Consider the following 22,096-nt stretch of genomic DNA (forward strand, 5'->3'; position numbering starts at 1 on the left):
TGACATCCGCTCTTCCAAATGAATGCGAGGAAACCTCGCCAGGAAATTATCCCGGGATCGGCACTGCTGTGCCCATCAGTTCATTGATGTAGTCATGCAACGGCTTCCAGGTAAAGTGCAAAAACAGGACATACCAGCAAAACGATGTTTATTGGCAAGTGTAAAGGAGCCAATAGCAAAAAAAAAAAAAAAAAAGATTAAAACATTTAAAATAAGCTTACAGTTAAACTATCAGGCAATTGCTGGAAATTTCCCTTAAACTTCTGCGATGGACAATGTAACTTAGAGAATAAAGAAACTGCACAACCAGGCTTAAGTGTCCAGTAATTGTCTTTGATAGTGGAGTTGATGGCACCTGATCAGACATCCAGTGATGATCTTCATCTTTTAGGCCAGTTATGCCTGAATCCCCTGGAGGAGAAAAAACAGGAAAGTTTCAATGAATGGGATCAAAGAGCCTTAAACTCCCGTCGTTGTCAGACAATGTTGTGCGATCACCTCTCAGATTTTCCTGAATAAGACAGGCTCTTGTTTCCTGCTGAAGGCTTCATTTTTTGCGATTTTGATGTTTTCTACAGAAGAAACAATAAAGGGATTTTATTGGTGCTTTCGTTAAAATGTTCAGGTCATTAAAATGTGACATATAAAGGCAGAATTACCTTCCGACCGGAGTCCTCAGCATGTCTGTTGGGATCAAACTGGGTTCCCTCCTTTGTTTTCCCACCTGGAGGTAAAATAAATAAGGTTTGACGTGAGATGAAAACACCCAGTAAAATTCTGACTGTGACAAACTGACACTCAGGTTCTGTTTAGCCTTGACTGATAGATTAAAATGAATTATATAAAACCCACGTATCAGGACCCAGTTGTTTTTGAAGTCACTGACATTAAGGAGGTGAATCTCTCACGTAGACCCCCATGAGAATCTCATACAAATGAGAGAAGCTCACATTAGTCTACTAGTGTGTGACATCAAAATATGTTTGGTGCGATTTGAAAATTCTGTGTATTTCTGTCGAACGCTTCATTAAGGAATTAACTGGAAGAAATGGCAGGGGCACTGTGGACGACTGACATACCACTGAAAACCTTCAGCTGTTTCTGACTGTAGTCGTACGGCTTGAAGGTGCCAGCAGGGGGGGGAGAGTCTGGGGGGGCTGGCTTCGCGGCTTTCTTCTTGGCTTTGGGGGGCTTTTCGGGGAGGTCGTCTCTGTCACCTTCTCGTTTCTTTGCTCCCCGATTGGCCGCCATCTGCCAAAGATAAAAAGACAAAAGAGGCTCGTAAGATGACAGATCTACATTCATTAACATACTTATCAGTTCAAGGATGTTGTTAGTGGTGATGCTGCTACAACTGCATGCATCCTTCACAAACACGAGTGTGTGCGTCTGTGCACATGTCTGCGCGTGTGCGTCTCTGTGCGTGTGTGTGTACGTTACACCGCACGGTTCCCCTCCGACCTGGGCTTGCTGCCGGACGGTCTTCACGTCCTTGAGCGAAGCCTGGTAGTCCTGCTCCACCTTCTGCTTTTCTTCTGAATGTGAAACACGATGCTTTAGAGACCACATTGACAACAAGCACTACAGCACAGCAGCTGAAGCCCGAATCTTAGTACAGAGAGCAGCGAACTGCAGGCAGGAACTGCCAGGATCCCGTACACTGCGAGACCCCCCCCCCCCGGCCTTTAACAGCACCTCCTGTCAGTCGTGGGCATATTAACCAGTACTAAGGACTGAAATCTGACGAAGAGCAGAAAAGGAGATACTGTGAATGACATTTGCTTTGAAATAGGTAGGGAAGAAAGGGGACATTAAAACAAATATGATGAGAGACGGAATGAGCCTCGCTAGCTATCAGGGAGCGACTCGCACCCGCAGCTTTCCTGGCCGCCTCCTTGGCTCTGGCCCGGGCTTCCCGCTGAGCCTCTGCCTCCTTCTTCTGCTGCTCCATGCTCTGCAGCTTCCACCTGTTACTGATCTGATAGAAACACAGACTTCACTCTCAGGTACCACACACAGACCCCGTCTGCATGTGCATACAGGCCAGAGCGCGCATCGTTTGCGGAAACACACAACAGCCGCGTACTGCCTGGGACACACGCCCAGATTCTTAACCGCTACGCCACCTGCTGTCCGCACCGCAGCACTGCCTCCGGCTCCATGCATATTTAAAATGGGGGGCATAAATGCTAATTTGGCCGTAAGCAAAACCACCACCTACCTCGTAGACTTTGGATGTTGGATCGTATTTCGCCGTTTTGGAGATGTGTATATTATTATCCTTTGAGGGCAAGTACTGAAACACAGATATGCACAAACCAAATGTCAGGATGGAAAAATGAGAAGGTGCTGCTACTGTAGCATGCAACCTAACCAGCGAGCAAGAGACGTGCTGGTCTCATACCATCCTGAAAGGGTTCTGGAAGGATTCCATGATGCGGCATGCTTTCTGCTGGGCCACGGTGAGGGAATCCCCGCCCTCTTTGTTTGAGTCAGGATCCTTTTTCCGAAGCAGGTCAAGAGCACAGACAGCAAGTGTCAGGAAGAACACCTTCAGGACCCTGAGCATTCGGGAATTGCCGTTCTGTCACACGCATCTTACCGCAAAGAGTGTGATTTTGGCGGAGGCCGAGAGGTGACTGATAGCTTCCGTGTCCCCTGTGGTGTCGTCCTCTGAGAAGAGCACGCCCCGCTTAACCTCAACTCCTGAAGAAAGAGCGATTATGCCTTAATGCTCCTATTCACTCTGCCGGCCAGAAGGCCGTCTGTACAGTGCGACCCCTCACTGTTATATAAAATGGGCTCCTCTAAAAATACATTTTCTCCTTAGGCTTTGTCAGACTGGCCAAGCATCTGGCAGGTCAGCATCTTAACACCCAGAAGCTCATTAGGATTAATACGTCATCCTGCCACTCAGAGGGACGTCCAACCCTCCGTGTGAGAGGGCCTCTAGACCAGTGTCTCAGCCCAGTCCATGGGTCAGTCCAAACGTGGACTGTCTGGAGGTCCCCGAGGACCAGGTTAAGAAACACTACTCTAGTCAGTAACCCCTACACCGAAATCCAGTAAAATAGGCCTGGCTGCCAGTCAGCGCCTCACCGGGACTGGGGGATTCTGGGACGTCGCTTTCAGAGACACGAGAGGTGTCATGGGGTCCAAACAAGGAGACCTCCGCCTACAGGAAAAACCGTCATGCGACACGTTACACACATGCAGGCAGACAACCAGCGTCCCAAAAACAAAAATCTGTCTTCATACTTTACCAAGAACCAGTCACACCACCCAAACGCACCTTTCTTTTAGGGGTAAATCCTTTCTTCTTTTCTGCCAAGACTTCAGCCTGTTTTAAGCGTGATCCAAAAGCCGATGAAGAGACAGGAACACAGTCAGACAGGACCAACAACTTTTGGAGGTACAAGAGATGAGCAATTCAAGATGAGTGATTTATGGAGATTCTCAGAGCCTGCAGGCGCACGCCCCATTCAGCAAGAGGGGACGCCCTGGCTAAGGTCTTACGGAACAGCGCCGCTAATTATCAAGCAAATGCACCAAACCTGAGCCTCTGAAGAGCGATAAATGTCAGCTATAGGGGCATAAACCGTACAGCTGCTCACCTTAAGCAGGGGCATGTCCCGAGCCTGCTGCACCAGCAGGTGCAGCTCATTGATCTGCTGCAGCACCAGCGGGGGCACTGGGTGACAGCAAGCGGTGATGCCCTGGGGCATCCTGCAGCGAGGAAAGGGCCGTTAGCCGCGGCGCTAGCAGGACGGTCGGCATGACCATACAGGACTCCACGTTTCACAGCCCATGATCTTACGGACACGCTGAGTATTTTACTGCCACGTGCCAGGTTACGTAAACCGACCAGCAAGATGGTGAACAGGCTTGTGAAGCATCCACAGCAAAGGAGGGGGGAGTTGGAAGTTCAAAACGCAGTCTGTACAGCATGGACACTGGAGGCTAACGCGGTTCGAGGTTCGAAGCGACGACTTACTTTGGCAGCTCTTCAGAAATCTTAATCATCATGTGGGTGGGCAGGATATACCTGAAAGGGGAACAAACAAGCAGGTCAGCCTGACAAGCACTTCAACACGACGCACATCGCTAATAGCCGCCCCTGACACGCTGGCCCTATGGCGGCAAGCACAGAACCACAGCCCTTCAGGTATTACGCAGAACGACAGTCAAGATATAAAGACATTTCAAATGGACCAGCTGGGTAGCAGTACTTTGGAATAACTGGAAAAAAGGCGCACACACTAGTGGCATGCAATGAATTTCTTTAATTACCCATTGGTCCTCATATGCGTGCACATTTATTAGAGCATATACGGCAGGAAGTCAGCATGCGGCCGCCCCCCCCCCTCACCCCGTGCTCTCATCCTCCTGTCTGGCCAGCCTGTCTCTCCAGGTGTACAGCAGCCTGAAGGCTGTCAGCTGCTGAGTGTTGAACGTCTTCTTCTGCTTGCGGTAAACCTCCAGGTACGAGTGTTCTGTGAACAGGGGCTTCACGTACACCTGTTCAGGGCCACATGCGCGTGACGTGTTTAACGACATTCATCGCATCCGGCTCTGGACTGTAAACTATAGCTAGGAATGCTGCACAAATATGGTAGATCATACTAGTAAGTGCACCCAGAAGATAACCAGCTTAACTAGATGGGTCAGAACAGAAATGTCATGGGGGGGGGGGTCTCCAGGACAGGAACAACTCGACGAATGCATGAGCAGAGGGACGATTGCTGCTCTGCTGTTTAGTGGTTTCTTTTGGTCACTGGGGCCAGGCCAGGTCACTGACAGTGTGTAAATGCGCAGGGAGAAGCGCATGTGCTGCAGGCGGCGTCCAAAGCCCCCCGGAGGGGCCGCGGTACCTTCAGAGACAGATCCCTGCTCTTCAGCCACACGGACTGTACCAGGCTGTGCTGCCCGTTAGCCGCCTCGAAGAGGTCGGCCCTCATCCGGTCGTAGATGAACAGCAAGTAGTGCGTGTCAGCGCGTGCATACTGGAACATCTCCTCCGGGAGGGGCCTGCGGGACGCAGTGCACACACGGGCTGCCGTCATCTACCTCAGGGCTGCATGGGTGCTGCGAGAGGTCTAATTCATTTCCAAGGCAACAAACTCATCTGGTATCTATGGATACCGCAACAATGCATCCACCGATTCATTTGTCTCCAAAGAGGGGTGGCATAGTGGTGGACTGGTTAGCACTGCTGCCTCACAGCAGGGTTTGAATGGTCTCTCCTTGTCATTGTGGGGTTTCCTCCAGGTACTCAGGTCCCCCCCCCCCCCCCCCCCCCCATAAGTGTGCGTGTGAGATGTGTGAGTGACTAATGTGTGTGTGCTCCCTGATGGGTAACGGGCATGATGGGATTACCTGATCCTCCAGTCTGCAAGCTGGTAGCGCTTGTCCGAGCTCACGTCGCAGTAGGTCTTAAGCAGGTGGTCCAGAGAGTGCCGACCCAAGCTGAGGGCCCGGGCTGCTTGGTGAGTGTCGAACAGCTGCACCACGTACAAGCCGAAGTCCCTCTGCAGCCAGTCGACGTCCGAGTCTGCGCCGTGGAACACCTGGGGGGGTAGAGGGAAAGTCAATGACCAACACCCTAAAGAAAGCGCAACCCCCCCCTTAGTACAGGAACCCACAGCATCACCAGGATAATGTCACATCAAACACACTAACGAGAGTTTGGCAGCGAACCACGTGGTGGAAACAAACATCCACAGTGACAACCTTGACGATGGAGGGATCGGTGAACGTCTCGTTGAGGATGTACATTTCGCTGCGCAGCTCAAGCGTGTCGATGATGTAATCCTCGTCCCGCGTGGAAATCTGCATCAGGCACGTAAGGCCAAGGAAACTTCGGTAGGAATGATGCTGGAGGAGGAGAGAGACAGCAAGTCACTGGGACCCCCCGACATTAAAGAGCCCACCCCACCTGACCCCCACAGTGCCTCCCAGTGCCCACACACCTCAAGATCCACAGCAAACTCCGATGTTTTAGCCAGTCTCTCGTTGAGAGCCACCAGGTCCTCCAGGGTGTCAATGAACTTGCAACTTGTCTCAGAGATGGATTTGAACATCTGCAACCAACAGGCAACGCTGCTAAACACCTACACATCGCACCCAGCGACTGGTTTAAGGTTAATTATTGCTGTGACCAACTCCCAGAAAAATGACTATTTATAAAAACAAACAGTACTGATTGGAAAACAAGATTGATAAACAATCAAATAAATAAAAGGATTAAGAAGCCGAGCCAACCGACCTGTGGCTCAGGTTTAGACACGAAGCTCTCTGGCATCGACAGGTGGTCCAGCTCATGCTGATAGGGGTGGGCGAACCTGCGGGAGGAGACGCCATGGCAACAAGTGTCAGTGATGCACTGGGACAGCAGGCAGCCTCAGAGACCTGCTGGGGAGAAGCGCCTACATGTCAACCATGTGCTCCTGCGTCCTCTGCTGGTGCACGAAGTCAGCCAGGGCTGCTGGGATGTCCAGGTCCTCTGGCCTCTCCTTCCGGAAGCGTTTGTTACTGAAATCTGAGTAAGGATTACAACAAACGAAAATGCAGATTCTGTATTTTGGAGTCAAGACAAAATTAACAAAAGAGACAGAGAAACAGGTTGTGCGTACAGGAGGGAAGGGGCTTCAGGGCGTTGGGCTTGATGAAGATCTTGGAGATAAATGGCGTGTTGTTGTTGTCCACCTTCTCCTGGAATTTGAGCTGTGGCCTCGGGATGTTCTTGGCCTGCAGCAGCCGGAAGGTCTCACTGGCAGATTTCCGGGCCGGATCCCGCCCCTGGAGAGGAGTCATGCCAGGCCTGAGTCAGACTCTGAGGCTACGACAGCATCTCAACCCAGAGCCCCACATACGGCGAATACATATGAGTGTCCTGGGGGATAAAGAGTCTGGGCTCACTTTGCGGTTCCAGCTGGACACAACCGTCTTAGGCGGCTGGAAGCCCACGGGCATGACGGGCTGCTGGCAGCGGTTCAGCCCCGAGGCCTCATCCAGCAGGATGCCCTGAGGGGGGGAAGCCCAGCAGAGATTAATGACACAGCAGCAACCATGATGGCTACGCAGCCTCAGGACAAAAGCTCTGCGTGGAAAAAAACAAGCAAAATAAAGACAATAAAATCGACGCTTTTTTACATTTGCAAAATCACTTCATTTCTAATCAGTGTCCACCAATCTTCCATTGCTTATCCAGTATGGGGTCACTGGTGTGATCTACCCCAGGAAGCACAGAGCATGTCCCAAGTGGATCTGGCTGTTGAACAGTAGGCGATCTCCACTGCAGTGCCAGAAATCACACGACCTCCACAGCAGCACTGGATATGACGTTATACAAACCTCCACAGCAGCACTGGATATGACGTTATACAAACCTCCACAGCAGCACTGGATATGACGTTATACAAACCTCCACAGCAGCACTGGATATGACGTTAGTGCAGCAAAAATACATATCTGTTATTTCGGTGATGTTAGTGTAACATTGGGAACAGATGTTAATGTCATTTAAATCTACAGGAACAGATTTGCCGTTCTGGTGTAAAAGTCTCACCTCTGTATTTTAAGATAGGAGAAATATCGGTCTTCATAAATTTAAAGCAAACAAAGTGCTATTTATCTACATGTTCAGTCTACTGAGTTCTCTTCAGCAGTGACATGTCCAGTCCTGATGTGGAAATCCCCCTAGTGGAAGTCGCCCAGTGTTCTGCAGCCAGACCCTACTCGGATGTCCTGGGCAGCATGGCAGGCCATCGTAAAGCGCACACTACTCACATACAATTAAGAGACACCAAACACAGACAGAGCGTGCAAACGCTATGCTGTCCATATTCATCATATCAGTAAATTACATACCACTCTTTCAAGTAAAACATCATTGGAATCCACGACCAGGTCGAAGCTCTCCTCCAGGCCAGTCAGTCTGTTCGGGTCTCGTGTGAGTGGTCTGCAGCCGTGATGTCGCATCAGCTGACTCATGCTGAAAACCAAGCAGTTTATGTGCATCATATAGCATCAGAGCTATAAGGGATCTATACCCGTCAGAGAACACCATTGCACCCAGCCGGCCCAGGGGAGGTCTGCTCAGACTCACCATTGCAGGAGACTGTCCCCCTGAGCTTCACAGAAGCTCCGGAAGCCAGGAAAGCTGCGATAGAAGTCATATTCATCGCCAGGTTGGGGAAGGTTGGCGGACGCCTTCGTGACAGAAACCACTGTTCCCAGCCCATGCTGAGGACGCAGAGAAAAACGGTCACCCGTCCCCTACCTTTTACGCACGTTAAGTGTTCAATATAGTCAAATACAACATTGCAGAAAATTTTTAAATCTATATAATTAGATTGAATCACAGGAATATAATTATACACAATACCACCATTTTCAAATCAGTTATTCAGACATACATTATTTGTTCCGAGGGAGAAATTCATTGGGCACTACCGCTTATGGCAATTTCTCAGTTTTACTTAATTATCATAATAAAAACCCAAACGCCACGCTGACCAGCTGCATGTCGATGACATACCGTCAGCACCACGCTGTTCAGCATGGGTCTACTGGTGTAAACCGACGCACCACGGCTTACACTCACACCAAAGAAAGGCTTACTAACGCAACGAACCTTCACAAACGCGTCTACGTCCTTAAAACCCGGAAACATGCTGGCATTGTCTTTATCTAACTCCTGCGCCGATAACACGGCGTTGCTTCCTTCAGTCTCCATCCCCCTAGAAGCCGCCATTACGGGACTTTGTAACAACGCGATACGCGAGATTCTCAGGACGCAGCGCATGGAGGGCGGTGCGCATGCGTCAGAGGCCGCAGTTTGCCTGAAAAATAAAAAATTGGTACATGTGTATTGTAACACATACGTCGACAGGCACACACACACACACACACACACACACACATATATATATATATATATAATGATTTTGTGTCTATTTTTTTTGTATGTGTACATTTTCAGCTTAACCTTTTCCAATGAATGTAAGATTAGTTTTGCTATTGAAGAACAAACATAACAAAGGTGGGTAAAAGCCCAGGACGAATTAATTCAGATTAACCTCAGCATGTTTTTGGACTGTGGGAGAAGCCAGAGTACACAGAGGGAACCCCACGATGACACAGTTTGAGCACGCCAACCCCACACACATTGAGGCATGTCAGAGACTCGAACCTTGGTCCCAGAGGTGTGGATTTTTCACTTTTCTTACAGCTTTAGACACAACAAGCAACAACCTTCCAGGTTTGTATTCTTTCAACATGTCAGTGACAGACTTTTGGCCGATGCCATCTGGAGCTTTATATGCTGAAAAAAAGATGTTAAAACTAATCCTAAAATTCAATTCTTTCAAATTCCATTCAATTTTTCAATAGTGCATTTTTCACAACTTTACATTGTCTCAAAGTGCTTCACATTGTCTATGCCCAAAGCAAGCCAGAGGTGACAGTAGCAAGGAGCAACTCCCTAGAAGGATGAAACCTTGGGAGGAGCATCCTGGAGCATTTAACAGAAGGACGTTACTGGCCATCCAGCTTCAGCCAAGCATCTCTCAGTCTTTGACAGCTGTGACAGCTCACCTGTTTCACCAGATGTGTACAGCTGTGTGCGGCCTGCATAATGAGGATATCACCAAAGGGACGCATATGTAAGGTGGACAGTAGTGAGCCCAGGACAGAACCTTACGGAACACCATTCCACAGTTTGGAAGATTCCGAGGATTCATTGTTCAAATGAACAAACTGGTGGCAGTCAGTTGGATATGAGGGGAACCAGGGTATCGCCTGCCCTTTAACACCAACCAAAGACTCTCACCTCGCCAATAACAACTTTATTAAAATGCTGCACATAGACCTAGCAGAACTAGCAGGGAAATGCAGCCATCAGCAGCAGTAACAAAGAAGTTACTAAAAGTAACTGAAAGCCAGTGCAGTGATTTTAAAAGTGCTTTTTTTTGTATTTGTCAAAATTCTAGCAGCAGCATTTTGAATGAGTAACAGCTGCCTGTTTTTTTTCCCAGAAGGCGAGTCAGGACGATATTGAAATATCTATTACTTATTTTCTGATGGAATGTGCAATTTTAGGGAATATGCAAATTATAGTAATGATTATGATTTTATTGTTTCAATTAAAATTTACATAAAGAATATTTAGTATACAAATGGTTTCAGGCCAAATGTCTTGACATAATTAAGATTAAATTACATTCAAGCATCGTTTCTCTTAATATTACCTTCCACGAATAGGTAATTTTTTAATGAATACGGTCTGTTCATAAATCTGTCCTGTTCATTCCTTGGGTTTGGATTCCAATGAAAAACATAAATCAGTGGACTGGTTAAGCAGTTAATTACAAGTAGATGGATGGCTCCTTGCTTAAAGGACTTACTTGAAAGGACAGATTTCACTGTCACACTCCAGTAACACGAGCGACTGATTTTATTATAAAAACAGACCCTTTGCTCACTCTCATATCTCACGCCATCAGTGACGTATCCGAGTTTCCTTAAGTTTCATGTTATTTCTCGCTGAAAGCTAATTAATGGGGGCTGTTTGTACAGCTGGTTTTTATTGCTATTACAACAGCCCGGAGAAACTAAATATTTTAATTTAATAAACATTATTCTAGCTAAAAAAATCTCTTCCTGCTGGAATCATATCCAGTGATAAATGTCTGTCCTCCTGGACCCTCTGAACACATTTGCATATGAATTTGTACCCAAATAATTAAAAATGTTACAGGTAAAGCAGATTAAGCATCTTGACAGCCTTTAGTCCTTGAACTGCAGTCAATCCCAGCCCTGAAATGCTCGCAGTTGGGGTTTTTGCACTGTGCTATTTGCTCATATGAATGTCATTTTGAACAAAAGCATCTGCTAAATAAAAGTAAATGTCAATGACACAGAGATGCAACATCACAGCCCACAAATAAGGTGAATGAAACCATCAGTAACCTTAGACATTTTTCAATATATTTTTATTTGACACAGAAAACAACATTTATTTTTTCCACTGCTTATTGCCAAAGAAATCTACAGTGCATCATATTAACATTGTGTTAAACCAAACACTCTCATCCTAATCGGTCCAGACACCCTTACATTTGGACCTTGTTACCAAATAAAAGGCAGGACGCCTTCGATGTGACACGGGTTTAGGGCTTTGCCATCCTTTGGCAGAGTCCAGTGGCAAAGTAGGCTTCTGTAGAAAAGGGAGGACATGGGGGCGGGTCGCATCTACCAAAAGGGGCACCTGGGGGGGGCAGACAAAACAACGATCAGATGTGTTTGTGGACTGCCTTCAGCACAGAAGGCTCAGCAGGCGGGGTGGGTGACGAGATGGAGATCACGGCTTCCTGCAGCTCTACCTGCGAACAGTAACCAAGTCCTTTACTAAAACAGGGAGCTGTAGTCACATGCCTGTAGGCCTCTGAGCCAGGCCGTTAACCTCCAGCCTCAGGAGGAGCTGCACGATGGTTGGCCCTCGGCTGTGACCACAGAGCCATGAAGTCATGGGGTAAGCGAAGAGACAAATTCCTATGCACCTGTACTAATCCCTGTGTAATGGACAATTATTATTATACACACAGTTGACCTGGATTATCATGGCTGTTCTATGCCATGACCTACGCCCTGACCTACACCTTGACCTACACCGCGACCTACGTCGCGACCTACACCTAGACCTATGCCCAGACACAACTGACACAAAAAAATATAAGTATCCATTTTATACATTGTGCTGCTCCAAACTTCCTGTAGATAAAATTGCAAGAATGTCGAGACAGTGACACGCTGTCACGACGTCCAGAACAGAGAGACGGGGATCCAGGTATGCAAGCCGCTAAGCGCTTTATTTGGATAAACCAAACTGAGGCACTGTAAGAGACAGGCAAGAGGCAAGGTCGAAAGACAGGCAGGGATGTCGTAAGCCGGGGGGTCAGTCCTACAAGGAAGCACAAGACAGGAACACACGAGGGTGCGGGAACAGGACGAGCAGGAGCAGGCAGGGAGGACGGGTCAGGTACGGGGAAGGGTCTGGAACGGGAGAGAGAGAGAGAGGTAAGGAGAAGACACGAGGCGAACAGGTGTGGAAGTAAAATTGTACATTGGTAGGCCCGGGAGGTTGGCATATTGGGTCTGTTATGTCTTAGGCCTTAGGCAAGAAGAGATTGTTTTGAATACTGTGTGACTTCGCTTCGCGATAGCTGCCTGCAGTAAGTTCCGCAGACCCAGAGGAAAGCTCGGACCTTGGAGAGGCAGACGGCGGAACCAAGGGGGGGAAGAAACCACTTGCAGGAAGAGATTCGAAGCTGCCCCAGCTGGTGCACAGCCTGGTATAGCTTTATAAAATAGTTGTGGCAGACAATATATAGCAAGCTATCCGGTAGTGCAAATGTATAAGTAATTATGTTAATCATATGTTAACCATGTATTGGCAGTGATTCAATGACAATATGTCAATACGTTAATCACTAATCAAAGGACAACCAAGTATTTACAGTGATTCAATGTCATGTAATCAATATCTATATTCATATCTCCAGTAGGAGCCTAGCAGTCGAGACATGTTCTGGTAAACTGAGCTAGATGGGTGGATTTTACCTTGCCACCAAGGTAAACCAATAGAGCAGGAGAATTGTGTTTGTTATACATTTGAGCTCGGTTTGTTGGTGTTTTGTGACCAATCAGGACTTAGAAGTCCTTATTGGGAATTAGGAGTTATGGTTTATCAACTGGTTGCTCTGTGAGCTCCGGGCGACTTGGTACCAAGTGCCAGAGTGTGACAGGAGAGCTTTGCTGAGTTGCTAGAATAAAAGAGATTTCCTTTACCTCATCAAACTGAGAGGTCCGACTTTTATTCTGAGTGTTATATTTTGAATTTTTCTACCACACAGGCAGGGTTAGGTATCAGGAAGAGACAATTGACAAGAAAGTGCTTGGTATGGCGTCTATACATCAGCGCAATACTTCGCAGTGGTCTGGTGCCTTCTGGCCGGCTTTATCCCCGGGCTCATTACCCGTAACGAGCCGCAGCCCGAGGTGTCCGCCCGTGTGGGCGTGACACACGCATTTTCCCTTCTAAAGTTAGTGTCTATACTACTTTTTACTATTTTTTAGCCTTATAAAGTACGAGTAAATGTAATGGAGGTAAGTGAAATTGGCACCGTCATCCTGAGAGTTCTGTAGCCCTGTTGCTGTCACAGGGTGGGTTATTTAAAAAAAACTAAAGTTACCAAGCGGACCAATCACAGTTCTTGCCGTCTGCGTCACTGCGACGTGTAGTTACAGGTGCACGTCAGGCTACAGATTAAGTGCAGACGTATAAATCAGCCTTACAAATCTGTCTCACAGGACTAAAGCAGGCAGAGACTAACAGCTTGCCACAATGCTAAATCAGCAGCCAAAGGGTTTGAAATGGCGGCACTAACCATCCGATGTAGCATTGGCACAGATTTTCGTGTGAGGTGGCTTGTTTGATGAGGAGTTCCACTTGGGTGGGCACGTCCAGGGTCTCCTCATGAGAAAAGTCCCGTCCTGAGAGAGAGAAAATGCATTCTGCCATCAGGAACTGGACCTGTCTGTACTGAAGAACTGGACCTGACTGGTTGTCGTGACCAACCAATCACCACGCTCACTAACTTTGCACACCATTTATAGTGAGTCACTTTAATGTCTGACATGAAGACTGACGTCACACGGTAACTCACCGGTCAGCTTGTCTCGGACGCGATTGATGATCTGTATGGCTTTTTTATTCAAGGCTTCTGGCTGGACAAGGCCGTCTCCGACTGACATAAAAACCACCACAATGGCATTTTCGACAACACATTCAGAAAACCTGGTTCACTGACATGTGCCCCCTGCAGCCACCCCCCCCCCCCCCCAAAAGTGCCACACATCACATTGGCAGCAAATGTATGTGAACTCGCCTCATAAAACCTAAATCACAATCATATAAAAATGTGGTTTAAGTTTAATACAATAACCCTGTTCATTTTTACAACTGTCATTTATGTTTTATATAATGTTTGTACAATGATTGTTTAAATTTTATACTATGATCATGTTCAATCACTGTACAAACACTGTATAAAACAATCACATACAAATGATGATGATCACTGTAATTCAGTACATGGTCATTGTGTTTTAGTACATTCTGTACTTAATACGACGACCCTTAATATGACAACCCTGAAAATTCACTTCAGATTCATGAGCCTAACAATATGCATTCATATGGGCTGCTCGCACAAACGCTTTTAATCTCTGTGATGTCAGTTTTCAGTACTGTGGGTGTAGCAGACAAAGATAAAGTGTTTGCGTGCGCAGTGAGGACACCCACTGAAAGAGTGGATGGATTCAGGCACGGTGGTTCCCGGCTTCTTGTGTGTGGTCTCTGCGAGGTTCACGCCGTCCAGGGCCTCTGCGGAGCGAGCGGAGAGCAGAAGAGCGAGGCTGAGTGACGCACAGGTCTGTACGGCCGGCATTCTGACTGGCGTGTGCAGAGCGCGACGAGCGGCAGGCTCACCCACTGACTGTCCCGCGCTGTACGAGTCCGTTCTGGTGCGGGATCGCTTGTTCCCTTTGGTGTTCGCTGCGGACAGGCAGTGCGAGCCGTTAGCCGGATTCGGGATCTTAGAGCCCGCCCCCCCCTGCCCCCAGTGAGACCCCCCACAAATCATATGCCGGTTTGTGTCTCATGCTGCACAGCTGGTCACGTGACAGACCCATACATGGGTATTTAAATAAGCTAACCTGAAGGGGCAGGTGTAAATAGTGCGTCCCTGGGCCATACGTATAATCTGAGTCCTTAGGGCGGTGGAATGGTCCAGGGGGCGGGGAGACCCCCCCCAGCCAAGCTCTGTGCTCAGGCTGAACCCCAAAGGACGGCACATCACTCACTCAAAGACAAACGTAACGGGGGGGGTGACTCCTGCATGCTCGGGACTGATGCCCCTTTCCTGTTTGCCTATGGGGGGGGCATACATACTGTCCATGAGCCTCCAGTTGAGCAGTGGGTCGTAGACGAAGGCTTCCAGTACAGCCATGACGCTGTCCCTGTGCTCACGCAACACCTCCATCACGGTGTGGCATGTGATCCGGTAGTTTCCATCCAGGCCCGTCACCTGATCCACACATACACACACAAGCAGCGCTCTGAGGGCTCCACCCCACTGTTACTGAGCCCCCCCCCCCAACCCCCACACGGCACTGCACCCCCGCTCGTATGTCCCTTACCTCCATGGCATTTGTCAGCATCCTCGTGAGTCTGAAGGGGATTTTCTCAGGGAATTTCTCCCTGGTCATGGCAACCTGGGAGTAAATGACAGCTCAGCTAACTCCAGTAGTCCAGGTCCAGGGAGTAAAAGTCCAGACCAAGATTTTGTTTCAACCAACCAGTTGAGTATAAAGAGTCACAGACACAGAATTCACTGGTTTTGTGAAACAGAATCCTGGTCTGGAATGAACTCTCCTGCTGGTAAGTCATGTTCCTATTGCCATTCATAGCAAGGTCCAGAGTATTACCTCGAAACAATCACCAAAGTCGATGTGGAGGATCTTCCCGCTCAGCCGGTCCAGCATTAAGTTGGATGGGTGCCTGAGTACAAAAGGACTCAATGAAAGATATTACCACCATGCACTTCCTACCTTGGGCCACTAGGGGGTATAGCAGTCAGGGTACTCATGCGGTGCAGCTCTACCCTCTATCAAAAATCTATCACCGATCGGCATAAAACAGAGTTACTGGTGTCCTCACCTATCTCCAAGGCCCAGGATGTAACCCACCATGGACATCACTGCGAGGGAGCGCGTGTAATTGGTCCGTCGGTCAAACCAAACCTGTGGGGGAACCAACTGGCTTTCAGATCGGAACTGCCCCGCCCATCCACATGCTGGGCCCAGGAATCCGGCTGATCAATTAGCTGATCTCTCTCTGTCGTTTTTCTCCTACGGACAAAGTGGCCACCTGACCTCTGAGCTCGGACTCTTAAGCCACAGCAGCTTGGCCAGGTCATCTCCCGCGGTGTTGTTGACCGCGTGCTCGAACACCTCCACCTTCTCCATCAGTGTCAGGTGGTCGTAGTCAGGGGCCATCTGTGAGGGTGGAGACAGCGCCCAGGCCAGGGTGAGACCCCCAAGGGAGGTGCGTCAGAGCCGCAAACACTGGGTGTAGGAAGGAGAGGCTGAAGGCTGAGACCCGGCAGGGACATGCGACTGAACCCAGCTACAGAAGCCCAGTCTGTTAGGCCGGACCCCAGGCATTCTGTACAAGGGCCCCCATGATGTCATAGCACCCGACCACATCATTAACAAACCCCTGCGACAGCCATAAACCCTGCCCCCTATTAATGCGTGAGCCCACGGGCCCTGCGGTTTCGCTAAAGGATCCAGTCATAACTGGAGAGAGGAGAGTCTGCTATAGATCTGACATATAACATCCATTTAACCGCAGTGGACAGCAGCGGTCCTGCCCGCGGGTGGCGTGGGCCGTGCCCTCCGGGCCCCGTACCCTCAGCATGATGCGGTGCTCGATGTTCAGCAGAATCTTCTTCTTCTCCCGGTAGTCCCTGATCAGGGCGTGCAGCGTGTCGCAGTGGGGCACCCAGCCGATCAGGCCCGAGTTGGTGGACAGTGGGATCACTGCGTAGCGCTGGATGCTGAGGAAGAGCACAGAGAGGCGTAATGGGCTCTTTTCAGAACTACCTACAGGCCTCTGTAACCAACTGGCAGTGGGGGGTTAATGAGTGAAAACGGTGAGCCTAATGGGTGTGGGTAAAATCCCAGGGATGGAGCTGGTACTGAGCCCAGAGGCTGAGTCCGAGTCTTTGCCACAGTCAAACATGAAGCCCACGAGTGGAGCCAGCAGGCAGGTCCCACCTGAGGTTCTTGCGCAGAGAGGCTGGGTCATTGGCCAGCAATGTGTTGACCAGCCCGAAGAGCTGCATGACCCTCTCGTCCTGCCGCAGGTCTTCGTGGCCCTTGAGCAGAAACATAAACTCGTGCCCATTGCTGCCTGTAGGGGGCCGAAGGGGGAGGGGGGGCATTATGTGGGAGTGTAAGCATGCTGAGAGGGGCGTCCTGGTGGCGACATGCAGACTGGGGACACCAAGAAAGCATCACTGGGAAAACATGCTGAATAACAGCACGGGTCCTGGACGGCTCCATTTTACCATAAACCACACGGCTGATGTTCACCAGTTTCCTGTTCCACAGTAATGCTGGTTTTAAAGCTGAAATCCATCACCCTCACTGCATCTGACACCACATGTTTGTGTCCTTTATTCCACAGCCTGACATCCTATCATGTGAAGCACCAGTTAGCCTCCAGTGCAGCCAAAGAGAAGCTTCACACTCTAAGTGATGGGTGTCACTGTACGCTCTCACTGCCCACTCTGATCCACCTGCCAGGATTCATCTATAGGCTCCTACAGGGGTAACACAGACGGACCATTTCTACAGCTCAGTGTCCCCATCACTGTACTCTGGCACTGGGATCCACACTGACCACAGGATGGGCCAACCTGTTGGCCACAGTGTCTCCGTCACTGCATTGGGATCCACACTGACCTCTTTCAGCACACCCTGAGGTAAGGCTTTCCTAGTTGGTCTCCCATCCAAGTGCTGGCCAGGCCCAAACCTGCTTAGCTTCAGGTGGATTACACAGCCTGCAGTGCAGGTGCTAGGGCACTGACGAGGCTTTGCTCCGCTTTACTGTTACTGATAGACTGGCTTCCTGTCCACGTCATGAAAATCCATGCACCCTGCACAGACCACATTACACTCCAAAACACTATAGGCCCTCACTGGATAACAGATTTATTTGTCAGTATTACACATCAAAGGATTTCTGAGAGCTGGTGCCTAGTCAAATGTACAACAATCCCAGAAGCATGGCTTCACGGAAACTGGCAGAGCAGAGCAGGCCCACCCTTAAAAGAATGCCAGCAATGATGACTAAGACAGGTGTTGGCACCTCCTGAGAGGCTAAGCCAGCGTGCCGTTAACACCACCTTCAGCTTTCGGCCAGATGTTTGCTTCTGTTATGACACGCACACATGATCACCTGCCAGTGCCTAGAAGCGTAAAATATAATTTCATCATGTTCAAAGCTGCCATTTGTCATCTCGAGTGGGACGCCTGGCATCCGGTCCTCAGCCGTCAAACTCTCATCAGGCCAGTATGAAGTCAAAATGCATTTTGTTCTGCAAACAAGATATTCCGTTTAGCGTCACCTGTTAGATAACTGCAGATTAAGCAGTTCCCGGTGGGGAGAACTACATCGCATAAACATCACATAGCTACTCAATCAAAACAGATGCTGAAGACCTCAGGAGCTTCTCAGGAGCTTCTCAGTACCACTGTAGCCACCATGGCATCTGTGGCACCTCCTTACCCATGATGGTGAGCTTGCGGGGCCGCTGCTTGGAGGTGATGACCTGCAGCGAGGGAGCGATGGACTGGATGCGGATGATGGCCTGGTTGGGGTCGTAGGTGCCGGGTACGGCCAGCTCCAGGTCTCGGCACATCAGCAGCTTGGGGGAGACATACTGCAGCTCCAAGGAGGTGAGCTGGGGTGAGGGGGAGGAGTTGGGGGGGGTGTATTAGTGCCAATACGTCTCCCATGAGCCTGAGGGCTGCATTTCCCGGCAAGAGCACTGATATCAAGTAAGACGGCAGTTATGTCTCAGCACAGATGGGCTTGACTCCACCTGACCCAGGGGAGAGAAGTACCTTATTTCCTTGGAACTGGCAGCTACTCCTAAAGCCTTTTCACTGGGTCAAAAAGATACAGGTGGAACTATGAGAGATGCGTGAGCCCCACCTGTGGGCGAGCCGTATACCCATGGGCTGTGGTCCGGCCCAGCACCGTCAGGTACCCGACTGGCACCCCCACCTGTGGGCGAGCCGTATACCCATGGGCTGGGGTCCGGCCCAGCACCGTCAGGTACCCGACTGGCACCCCCACCTGTGGGCGAGCCGTATACCCATGGGCTGGGGTCCGGCTCAGCACCGTCAGGTACCCGACTGGCACCCCCACCTGTGGGCGAGCCGTATACCCATGGGCTGGGGTCCGGCCCAGCACCGTCAGGTACCCGACTGGCACTCTCACCTGTGGCAGCTGCTTGGAGATCCTCCTGAACACATGGTAGTAGAGGTCCCAGGCTTGCGTCAAGTCCTTCACGTTGCCTGAGCGCATGTACTTCCTGCACCAGTCCTGGGCCTCCATCAGGTCCCGCCCATACGCCTGGGGGGACACACCCACGCTTCTCAAATGCACCCCCACTCTCGAAAGCTGTTTCGGTCATTTTGACACCTCAGTTATGTTTCTTCGGTGTGTGGCACAAATGTACCACACACATTACACCTAGTGGGGCTCTACTATTGAGTGGGGAAAAGGGGGCTTCCAACAAAATTTATGTGCAGCTCCTTTGGAGTGGGGGGGTGTACCTGGTTGAAGGACGTCTCCTTGAGGGTCTGGGGACCCCTCTCCATCATGGCGTGCAGCGGCTCCAGCACCGCAAACATGCCCTTCACGTTGCGCTCGCCGAAATAGAGGCGGGATGCCTCCTCCAGGCCCTCGTGCCACATCTCATGCCAGAGGATGGCCACACGGATCAGCTCCTCGCTCACCTGTGGGGGGGGGGGGGGGCAAAGGACAGGGGCACAAAGCACGTGAATGTCTGACGGGCTAAAGGAACAGAGACTTGGCCTGCTGTGTCAGTGTCCTGTGTGTGTGACCCACAGTGACGGCCTGCTGCCCCAGAATGTTGTAGTATGAAAAGAAAGCTGGCCTGCTGTGACACGGTCCTGTATGTGACCCACAGTGACGGCCTGCTGCCCCAGCATGTTACAGTGTGAACAGAGAGCCGGCCTGCTGTGACACGGTCCTGTGTGTGACCCACAGTGACGGCCTGATGCACCAGAATGTTGTAGTATGAAAAGAAAGCTGGCCTGCTGTGACACGGTCCTGTATGTGACCCACAGTGACGGCCTGCTGCCCCAGCATGTTACAGTGTGAACAGAGAGCCGGCCTGCTGTGACACGGTCCTGTGTGTGACCCACAGTGACGGCCTGATGCACCAGAATGTTGTAGTGTGAAAAGAAAGCTGGCCTGCTGTGACACGGTCCTGTGTGTGACCCACAGTGATGGCCTGCTGCACCAGAATGTTGTAGTGTGAAAAGAAAGCCGGCCTGCTGTGTCAGGATCCTGTGTATGTGAACTCACCATGACAGCCTGCTGCCCCAGTGTGTTGTAGTGTGAACAGAAAGATGGCCTGCTGTGCCAGTTTCCTTTGTGTGTGTGTGACTCACCATAATGGCCTGCTGCACCAGTGTGTTACATTATGAACAAAAGATGGCCTGCTGTGCCAATTTCCTGTGCGTGTGACTTACCATAATGGCCTGCTGCACCAGTGTGTTACATTGTGAACAAAAGATGGCCTGCTGTGCCAATTTCCTGTGCGTGTGACTCATCATAATGGCCTGCTGCACCAGTGTGTTACATTGTGAACAAAAGATGGCCTGCTGTGCTAATTTCCTGTGCGTGTGACTTACCATAATGGCCTGCTGCACCAGTGTGTTACATTGTGAACAAAAGATGGCCTGCTGTGCCAATTTCCTGTGCGTGTGACTTACCATAATGGCCTGCTGCACCAGTGTGTTACATTGTGAACAAAAGATGGCCTGCTGTGCCAATTTCCTGTGCGTGTGACTTACCATAATGGCCTGCTGCACCAGTGTGTTGCAGTGCTCGCACATGTTCTTCAGGATCTTGTTGGCTGCGTTGTGACGCGCTGTAGTGGTCGATTTGGAGGCCACAGTCAGAGGGTAGATCAGAGCCTTAGAGGCGATGTGGGGAAGGAGAGATAATACAGGCAGGAGGAATGAGTACAGGGTGGGAACATACATGACCACTGAGACGCACACACACACAAGCTCACACACACACACACACACACACACACACGTACCTGGGACACTGATAGTCTGTCTGGTCTATCACACACACACAGATGTAGACACAGCACATACCTGCGGGTGGTAGCGGCCAATGTCGGTGAGCAGCTGGTGGATGAGGCGGCCCACCAAGGCGCGGGGGGTATCTATACGTGCGATCAGCTGGGGGATCACCTGTGGGAACGGGGGGGTGGGGGGGCACAAACCGGTACATTCAGCCTCCCAGCATGGAAAAGTATTCTGCTCTAAAGAAGCCTGGAGCCACAAACCCACTTTCTCACGCTGTGGAAAATCTGAGTGTGTATTTATAAGAATGAGCTAATTCCTCAAACACCTGGACCACAGCACCCTGGGTGTCCCCCTTGGGGGGAGGACATGCTGCTGCTAAATTTTTAATTTAATTCTAATTTTTTTAATCTCTTCATATGTGTGTCATGCAAATATTGTTCGAGGTAGTGAGATGAAATTGCGTTAGAGAGAGTGAGCGACTGAGGGAGAGTGTGGTAGTGTGTGACACAGTGTGAGGGGGTGAGAAACAAAGTGAGAGAGCGAGGATGCTCACCTGCAGCCAGGTGTCGATCTGGATGGTCTTGATGCCCTCGACGAGAGCCTCATTCACTTCGGGCCAGTGGCCATAGTCAAACCACAACGTCAGGACCCTAAGAATATAGAGTTAGGGTTAAATGCTCAATGCAGGCGGTAGGTGACCCAGAGCGTGTGGCTGCCTCTCTCCTTAGTGTGACACACTTATACACACTCCTACTCCTTCCTTTGGAAGGATAAAGGCATGGGTGTCACTCCGCCCCCATTATCTGTTTCAGATCTGTTCCTGTCCACAGATTCAAGTGTTCTGCAACCTCAGAAAGCGAGGGCGAAGGCATCCCCATCCGTGTAGCACTGCGCTGAGGGGAAGTACTCGTGGGAAGATGTCACTACCTACAAGGCTTGTGTATGGACCCACAGCGAGACACTGAGGGTGTCTGTCAGGGCGGGGCAGAGCTGAGGGTTTGACGCCCATATCGCGCAATATGATGCCTGGCCACTAGGGGTCACCCTTCCTACACAGGCCCTTCAGCCTTTGAAGCACAAGAGATCCACTTTAGAGGTGAGTGCA

The 22,096-nt window shown here is 50.0% G+C and overlaps 2 protein-coding genes across 4 annotated transcripts in view; both read right to left on the bottom strand.

Annotated features, from left to right (window-relative positions):
- Positions 1-8,788, bottom strand: exosc10 (exosome component 10). 2 transcript variants are annotated; one of them, XM_049017591.1, is made up of 25 exons: positions 8,540-8,788; positions 8,108-8,244; positions 7,870-7,993; positions 6,919-7,023; positions 6,633-6,798; positions 6,430-6,538; positions 6,266-6,341; positions 5,970-6,080; positions 5,731-5,874; positions 5,377-5,567; positions 4,872-5,028; positions 4,370-4,518; positions 3,995-4,045; positions 3,615-3,726; positions 3,293-3,340; positions 3,100-3,175; positions 2,603-2,706; positions 2,405-2,500; positions 2,222-2,296; positions 1,873-1,978; positions 1,462-1,535; positions 1,080-1,251; positions 660-724; positions 499-572; positions 1-411 (listed from the first exon to the last, which is right to left on the bottom strand). In XM_049017591.1, the coding sequence occupies exons 1-25, from the start codon at positions 8,753-8,755 to the stop codon at positions 381-383; spliced, it is 2,769 nt and encodes a 922-aa protein (XP_048873548.1). In that variant the 5' UTR covers positions 8,756-8,788; the 3' UTR covers positions 1-380. The 2 variants fall into 2 exon arrangements, with proteins under 2 accessions (XP_048873548.1, XP_048873549.1); XM_049017592.1 differs by having other exon boundaries at positions 5-411; positions 8,636-8,788.
- A 2,189-nt stretch (positions 8,789-10,977) lies between these two features.
- The window catches only part of mtor (mechanistic target of rapamycin kinase), a 72,739-nt gene continuing 61,620 nt past the window's right edge, over positions 10,978-22,096 (bottom strand). For both annotated transcript variants that reach the window (XM_049016426.1, XM_049016425.1), the window contains exons 41-58: positions 21,545-21,641; positions 21,058-21,156; positions 20,743-20,865; positions 19,474-19,656; positions 19,136-19,270; positions 18,419-18,593; positions 16,903-17,038; positions 16,535-16,682; positions 15,997-16,119; positions 15,782-15,864; positions 15,550-15,622; positions 15,262-15,336; positions 15,014-15,149; positions 14,552-14,617; positions 14,366-14,446; positions 13,728-13,808; positions 13,449-13,554; positions 10,978-11,269 (exon numbers count right to left, since the gene is read on the bottom strand). In XM_049016426.1, the coding sequence (XP_048872383.1) occupies positions 11,254-11,269; positions 13,449-13,554; positions 13,728-13,808; positions 14,366-14,446; positions 14,552-14,617; positions 15,014-15,149; positions 15,262-15,336; positions 15,550-15,622; positions 15,782-15,864; positions 15,997-16,119; positions 16,535-16,682; positions 16,903-17,038; positions 18,419-18,593; positions 19,136-19,270; positions 19,474-19,656; positions 20,743-20,865; positions 21,058-21,156; positions 21,545-21,641 (1,936 nt within the window). In that variant the 3' untranslated portion in view covers positions 10,978-11,253. The remainder of the gene's footprint in view (positions 11,270-13,448; positions 13,555-13,727; positions 13,809-14,365; positions 14,447-14,551; positions 14,618-15,013; positions 15,150-15,261; positions 15,337-15,549; positions 15,623-15,781; positions 15,865-15,996; positions 16,120-16,534; positions 16,683-16,902; positions 17,039-18,418; positions 18,594-19,135; positions 19,271-19,473; positions 19,657-20,742; positions 20,866-21,057; positions 21,157-21,544; positions 21,642-22,096) is intronic.

Source organism: Brienomyrus brachyistius, chromosome 6, assembly GCF_023856365.1.
Source record: "Brienomyrus brachyistius isolate T26 chromosome 6, BBRACH_0.4, whole genome shotgun sequence".
NCBI lineage: Eukaryota > Metazoa > Chordata > Actinopteri > Osteoglossiformes > Mormyridae > Brienomyrus > Brienomyrus brachyistius.

What these genes read in the sequence shown, in the direction of transcription:
- exosc10 (XM_049017591.1), bottom strand. Translation starts at nt 8,755, where the DNA reads ATGGCGGCTTCTAGGGGGATGGAGACTGAAGGAAGCAACGCCGTGTTA. An exon ending in GGCGGCCAGGAAAGCTGCGG is followed by an intron (nt 1,536 to 1,872) that starts GTGCGAGTCGCT and finishes TTTCACATTCAG; the next exon opens with AAGAAAAGCAGAAGGTGGAG. An exon ending in CCGTCCGGCAGCAAGCCCAG is followed by an intron (nt 1,252 to 1,461) that starts GTCGGAGGGGAA and finishes TATCTTTGGCAG; the next exon opens with ATGGCGGCCAATCGGGGAGC.